At 34.6% G+C, this 8,078-nt stretch overlaps 1 protein-coding gene across 1 annotated transcript; it reads left to right on the top strand.

Annotated features, from left to right (window-relative positions):
• Positions 1-302: 302 nt before the first annotated feature.
• Positions 303-6,431, top strand: LOC126965327 (odorant receptor 67a-like). The gene is made up of 3 exons (XM_050808870.1): positions 303-400; positions 3,590-3,631; positions 5,680-6,431. Exons 1-3 carry the CDS (start codon positions 376-378, stop codon positions 6,375-6,377), a joined length of 765 nt encoding a protein of 254 aa, XP_050664827.1. The 5' UTR covers positions 303-375; the 3' UTR covers positions 6,378-6,431.
• Positions 6,432-8,078: the final 1,647 nt, after the last annotated feature.

The raw sequence follows: 8,078 nt of genomic DNA, 5'->3' as shown, positions 1-8,078 counted from the left end.
GAAGTAAAGCTGTATTACTACCGATGTAATTGACAGATTATCTCTGGTGCAATATTAGAGGAAAAATTAACAATACAACAGAACAACAAAAACAACGATACAGTAGATTGTATTGTAGGAAAACAGTGTTTTGTATAACACGGCCACAATATCTATGAACCTCGCTGGAACGCTAAGCACCTCCCGTTCTCCTTTCACCACCTCGAGCTCGCCCTATTGGGTCAGTAAGGTTGGCAGTTTCATTACCGTTAGGTAAATTTGTCGTGTTATTTTCGTGCTGTCACTGCTTTGTTTTTGAAGTTTTCATTGTTACGTTTTGACTTATATTGTTAATACTTCTGTAGTTTGTCCCCTAGTGTTGTGAATTTCCATGCCATGATGTTGAATGAGCACTTCCCAGGTAAGCCTCTTGCTCGTTCGCATCTTGTCATATAAAAATAAAAGCTTAAAAGAACACCGTTTACATGATACTTTAGGTACCGTGTAATTTTACTCTACTTTACTAATACATACAGTATAACTGAATTCCGCCAACCTCCACTACGGTTCATTCCATTAAAATCCGGGCCACCTGCACATATAAACTTTCAACATCTACTGCACCATCTCTGAGTTCACATTATGAACCACTCTGATAATTTTATCAGTCTCGAAACTATATTCATCAATTTTAAAACAGATGCAGCAATATGAAATTTCATGCCTCCTGCTTTCAAAATTATGGAATTATATATATTGTTAGTTTATCTCCTTAAGAGTAAAATGTACACGTCTTGTGTGTAGTGTTCAAAAATATGTAAATTTGAGGCAATTTGAAATTTTTATAGGGCATTATTTATGACAAAATAATAATATTCCCAAAAAGACATTTTAGTGGGACTTTCTACCTGCCAGGTGATCTAAAAATTTGTGTATAGGTGCGAGTGAGTAGCGCTATAGGCAAGCCGTAGTGTGAGAGAGAGCGCTTATCGGCAGCTGTCTGCGTTCTATATATTATATTTTTGTACTTAAAATAATTTTTCAGTTTTATAATTATTTTATACCTCAATAAATCTGATTTTGAGATTTTATATTTTTTTCAACGCAACATAATTATATAAATCGCATGTTGCCTAAAGGCTAAAATAATTTTTTTGAAAAAAAAATAAATGTTTAAAAAAATTAGGGGTTTATTTAGCCCCGCTACTCACCAGCCAGGTCTGCAGTTTCGAGTTGGGGTATATAAGGAGAGGCTTAGATCAAGTTTTCAGCTTGCCTCAAATACTTACTCTGTTTGTGATAGAAAAAGATCTGGCCGTCCACGTAGTGTTGTAAGGTCGTCAAAGCAGTAAAGGGAAAAGTTCGAAGAAATCCTGTCCGAAAGCTAAAGATTTTATCTCGGGCGATGAAAATAGCACCTAGAACCATGTTGAATATTTTAAGAGATGACTTAGGACTTGCAGCCTTTAAGAGATACTGGTCATTTCTTAGCTGATAGTTAAAAAAAGAATAGGTAAAATCGAAACAACTACTGAAGTGGTACGCAAAGGGAGGTCAAACAATAATTTTGTTTACGGATGAGATAATTCTTACAACTGAGCAATAGTTTAACAAACAAAATAACCGTATTTATGCTAAAGCCTTAAGGAAAAAAACAACTAAAGAAATGAAACTTACCCAAAGATTGGTGCTAGCTCTCGGACCATAAGCAAAAGTGGACAGCCGGGTGAATTGTCTCATTAAATTATCATTTTATATTAATTATTTAAACAAAATGTTTAAGACTACCCAAGGAATAAACATAAATAAATACGTAGTGAGTATGTAAATTTAAAAAGAAATAATGTATCGTAGCTAAATATTAAAGTAATTAAATTTAATTCCAAAGACCACGAATATTTGGTTTCAAACACCTATAAATACTAATTTAAACAATCAATTCTTTATGTATTTCCGCAGCTGCAACCTGTAACTTCAGATTATGTAGAGATGTTGAAATGGTTACAAAGACTGACAGAAGCTCGGGATCTACCAGCAATGATAAAGAAAATCGCATTTTTTTTAAGATTGCTGACTCTTAATATTGACAAACGTAACAAGAAGAGTAAGTAGCGGTAAAATTATCTAAGCACTGCTAAATATAGTCAAAATTATGCTCAAATAGTGATTTTGAGTGTGGAAGCAGTAGTGTCCTAGGAGACTAGGCCACGTGGTAGTCCTCTTATGTCCGGCGGTCGTCGATGGTATGGCACGATGCCACGCAAATGCTGGGATCGCGCTCTGTCGGCGCGTACGATCACAGAGTTGCTCAGGCGACCAACGATGTAGTCCAGGCTCTCCATGCGCAGGTCTCTGGAGTTGTCCTGATTCCGTACGAAGCGTGGTGTTCCAGAGATGGTGTCAGCGTCAGCGAATGCTGCGCTCGCAGACTTACGGCCCGCCTCGCTTACAATCGCTCACAATAGTGAGACATCTTCTTTTATAGACTCCACCCTCTCCTCCTTTCAATTTCTACAGTATATTTACCAAATGTGTTAATAACGCTGTTCCCGGACATCTCGTACAAAGGCCCGCTATTACCATACCCACTGTGTTATTTTAGTCGTTTCAATTCCGATCATAGACAGAATATTCTAATGTATAGACAATCTGACAGCCCGACAGTGCGAAATCAATATTGATATGTCAATGTGTGTGGTTTGCTAGTCTCATATTCATAATACTTAGTAGCTAATTTCAAGTGTGGCTGACTGATTGTGTCAAACAAAATCGATTACAGTAACAATAGATTAGTTTTCCTTTTCCATATTGCTGTGTCCGTTAGAGATGTTCTTTTGTCTTATATGGTTTGTTTGTCTATACGTTAGTATATTGTAAGTCTATGGGCCGACACTCCGTCCCATTCGACAATCCCGGGGACGCAAACGACAAAATTAATATAATACATATTCATACACTTTTATAGTAAAATCCCAGTCTTTTTGAACGACATTGACATTTCGAAGTAATATTAATTACTATGTTCATTATTATTTTTATATTCACCTATATACAATACCGATATACCACATAATAATATTATGTTAATAATATATTTATTGTTTTTCAATATATGTTTCTTCACTATTACACACTTTTGATTTCGTTGGAGCCATTGTAAAAGAAGATGTTCCAGTCTTCCTGAGAAACGGTCTTGCACTTGGCTCATACAAAAACCCAATACTCAGAGAGACCTTCACAAAAATCGTCATAGTGATGATCACGTCCATATCTGTCGAGCATCATCTATCAAATGTCTTGTTTTAAAGTGCATTTAATGTCATCTTTACTATTTTCTGTGCCTACAGGCGTCCCACAAGGTTCTATTTTAGGTCCATACAGCTTAATGATGTTCCTCAATTATTTACTCGCCCAGAAAACTCTTTCTCATCTACCCTAGCCTTGTTTGGGCAAAATATTGCACAGTAACTTTAGTTCAATGAATGTATAGTTAAGGAGTTTAATGTCGCGTTGAAATATTATTTAACGCTTGTTCTTGATAAAAAGTATAATCAGCGAAACTTAATTTAAAATCAAACTAACACTCTATCAACATTTATTTCCATTCCAGAAATCCCGATAATATCGTACTTGGTCACAACTCTAATATCTGGTGCGTATTACTACGTTTATTTAATATCTGTTATGTGGTGCGTATTTTGGCGACAACCTGCGCTTGACAAAATTGATGCAGTTATTGTGTTTTCGTTAGGCGTTGCTAGCGAGATATCAGCCTTCAAGCTCATCTATATGAATATTTACAGGTAAATAACAAAGGTATAATTTGATCATTACTTATTTTATATTATAATCTTTAAGTATTAACCCCTCGACATTGTTGCAGGTTATGCACTTTGTACTAGTTATGTTATTTTTTTCTAATGTAATAATTTATTGTGTAATTGTTTTGTGTCCCAAATAAAAAAAAAAGTGAATTATTACCACTGTCTCCACAACTGTGTATAAAGATATGACAATACACTTTATCATGGATTACGTATTGATGAACGAGTGCATCCATTTCACGGGGCTAGCAAAAGAATCTGCAAGATACGTTACAGTTTGATCGAAGCTTTAATCGAGTTACTCTTTCCAGGAATACCATAACCGATGTTGTATCTAAATACTTGGCAATCGATTCTAAGATAGTACCCGGCAGCAGGATATCTATAAATTTAAACAAATCAATGAGTTTAATTAAAAAGCGCGCCATGATATTTTGGATTGTTATAATTTTCAATGGTGTTTGTTACGCGGGTAAACCAATAGTAGTCCCTGGCAGGCATCTAATGGAAGATACGCTGTCTGTTTACGGTAAGATGGTGAAGCGGTTGCATAAATGAAGCATAGATTTAAAAAAAAAATGCCGAGGCGAGTAAAGTGTGTGTCAGTTTTCACAGGAGCTGTGTGCACCTCTACGGTGCATTTTCAATTATTTTTTTTTCACGTTCAACTAATCTATAGAATGAATTTCTTAACGCAGTGTTTTATACGATTATGCGTAGGTCTAACAACCTACGAGGCTGATAACGCTACTGTGATTTATGGCTTTATTTTCGCTTCCATCGATGTAAGAATTATAGCCTTCTTTATTGCATACGTGGTATAAGAATGTTCTCAAGCCATTCAATATATCAATCAATGCCTCTTTTAACTTTGTTACAGTGAACTAGATAAGATTTAAATTTTTTGTGATGAGATAGACAAATGCCAAGTTTTTTAAGTACCGTGTTTTGACCGTCTTATATACCTAGTCAGGTCATAAGTTCTGTTACAAATTTAAATGCATTTTTATGACATAATGTACTCTTAATAAAACTTATATGTATTAATCATTGACGTTTAATAAATAACTAGACTCACAATCACGCTCGAACTGAAAGAAAACTCTGCCTACGTGACTTTTAGGCAGAGTTTCCGTTCAGTTCTGTTTCGACCGCGCTTTGAATACAACGCCACACAATGACAACGTGTGCAGTGAAAAAGTCCAAGTAACAGCATATCCATACCTAAAAAGGTTGGACTGTCGTATTTCCGGTAAAATTGAAATTAAGAAAATTGTGTAACTAACTTAAAATTTTTAAAATTCCAAATGCATTTAATTGATTAAACAATGTTCTTGCTTCGTGTTCGCGTCCGAGTTTCTAATGAGTGTATACAATAGACTTTGAACATTACTGCCACGACATAAGGTGTTAATTTGAATGAATCTTTTAATGTTATCGTTATCGTTAACGTGTATAAAACGCCGTTCGGGCATTTTTTGACGAACTTTTATAAGGATTGCGAGTCTAGTTGTTTTTGAACGTCGATCAAAAAAATATTAAAAAATTCTATTCGAATTCTGTCTGTCTATGAATCTATGCATTAGTTACATTTTATCATTTAGTTACATTACGCACTGTTTCCATTTGAAATTTAGTCACTGTTTGTTCTAGAGATTTCATAAGCAAATCGATGTGGGCGTGTCGCTTAGAGCAGGCCAAGTCTTAAGGAGTTCAGAACTCAGATTTGGGTTAGTTAGATTTCATTCCATAGTTTTAGGTATGGGGATACACGGTCATGAGAATCGTACTAAGGATTAATTATTTATTATAAACAAATCTCAATAAAAGCTAATATTATAATATAATATAATTTAATATTAAATATTTTTTACAGGATTGGACCCCGTTTTCCAGACACCAAACTATCAAATAGCCTTCACACTTACTGCAATGGGCGTCTTCTTTACAACCTATCTCACGTCAAATATCAGTGCTCTGCTAATTGTGCTGATTGGTTACACTGAATCATATATGCTCGCGTTGAGTACAGAATTAGTGAACTTATGGGAAGATGCAAAAACTTATGAAGATGGCATTGCAAATAAAGATAATGAGACAAACGAAATGGGAGATAGGAATATTCGTTTAAACAGATATATACGCAAGCAATTAGCAGGAGTCGTCAAAGATCACACAACTCACATTGATTTAATTCGTAAAATTGAATCAGTATTTCGAGGGGCCCTAGCCATTGAATTTTTATTGTTAATCGTGAGCTTGATAGCCGAATTGCTGGGGGGACTAGAAAATACTTATTTAGAATTGCCTTTCGCTCTTATGTCTGTTGCAATAGACTGTTTGATGGGACAAAAGCTGATGGATGCTTGTGAAGTCTTTAACGATGCTATATATGATTGTAAATGGGAAAATTTTGACTTGAGTAACATGAAGGTAGTGCTGCTAATGATGAAGAATTCACAGAAATCTCTGAAGATATCAGCTGGTGGTGTAACCACACTAAGTTTCACATCTTTAATGGCAGTTCTCAAATCAATATACTCGGCGTATACAACATTGCGAACAACAATGTAGAACAAACTTTATTTTCTATAAGTATAAAAATTAAGAGATCTTGTTATAAATAATTTAGGTAGTTGCTATTAGTTGTGCATAGTAAATGCATATAAAATCAATTGTTTTACTTATTTATCCCCATGTTCTTAACGAGCAACAAAGAAAACCTTCCGAGGTTTTTTCATTCCGATGGTGTGGTTAATTTTATAATTAACCATCTATACCTCACAGTTAGTCACGAATATAGAAAATTAAACCTATACTTTGCTGAAATTCAAAGGATTGAAATCTCACCACAAATGTTTCCTTGTCATTGCCATAGTTAGTTGTGTAGTCAATTTGGGTTGGTTGATTTGAGTGCAAAAAAGTCAGTCAGTCAACTATGGCCAATAAGTTTATAAACTCTACATCTAAGGAAAAGTGTGACTTGACGTTATTGTTCAGTCTTGAAACTCTTAAGCACGTGACAAATACAACAAAGAGGAGGCCTCTTTCAGGGTTAGCCTAATGGGCCTCTCAATCTGGTTACTGTCCACCTGCGATCAATGAGACGCGCTACATGACCTCCAATTTCCATTTGGGTTTTCATCCGCGGCTTAGTGTATCAATGCTGGATGCACTTCAATTGCAATTAAATATTAATTTATTCTCACGGACATGGACAGTGAGGCACCAAAACAAGTCGGTAAACATTGTAAATACATAGCCCCACGCATACACTTACACTAATACAAGCCGATCGGCCACCATTATGAGATTTGCCATCGTCTGTGACAGATCGACAGTTTGCGTCGCAATAAAATAGTTTAAAAATGCCGTCCTGCGTTGTGAAAAAGTGTAGAAACAATAATATAAAAGTATTTGTGGATATATGATTATTTAAGGGAGAGAAAATTATGTGACTTGTATACCCCGTAACCGCACACACACAAGCACCTTTATGTGCTTCACTTGCTAATATCACGGCGCGGAGTCCTTCTTTTTTTACTAGTCCGTGTTTATTCTATGTACTTTTTACCCTACTCTCTATTTCTTGATAATTTCTGTCTATGCTGAATCTAATCTGATCCCAGTAAATATATAGTTCTTTATATTCTAGCTCATCATTTCTAATTTGATTGTTGATTTTATCTATTTGGCTTTTGTTTTTGTGAAATTTATTTGTAAGTCCATTTGTAGGTTAGCATTGTGTTATGTTTCTATCATATTTTGTAGTCGGCTGCTTGTTCTTGCTTCGCACGTAATTAATAAAACCATTACTAATTATACAAAATGAAACTCTTTGAATTTAAGCTTTGTACGTGACAATGCAATAAACGTTTAATTATTAAAACGTCATGTTATCATGACTTTGCGAAGAAATAATTGAAAGATCAGACAAATATGATTGTTTGTCTTGTTTGAATGAAAAAAATCAAGGACAGACATGTATCTTAGTGCGTCAGAAGTAAACAAAATTATATAAGCAGTTGTAAAATATTAACGTCACTCAAATTGCGTTTTGGAACCTGTTGATATACATCTAATCTTAATATATATAAATTAGAATAGAATAGAATTAAAATTTATTGATAACAAAAACCACCACCATACAATTATTAAAATGATACAAACCAAAATAAGTAATAATTTCTTAAAACAAATTAAATAATATAATTTATAGCTTAAAACGAAAAAGGTACTGTGCGGCAGTGAATGTCACCAAATGGAGCTAACTCA

Source organism: Leptidea sinapis, chromosome 7 (assembly GCF_905404315.1).
Source record: "Leptidea sinapis chromosome 7, ilLepSina1.1, whole genome shotgun sequence".
Lineage (NCBI taxonomy): Eukaryota > Metazoa > Arthropoda > Insecta > Lepidoptera > Pieridae > Leptidea > Leptidea sinapis.
The sequence above is the reverse complement of the archived record's forward strand: the minus strand, read 5'-3'. Positions and strand labels throughout refer to the sequence as shown.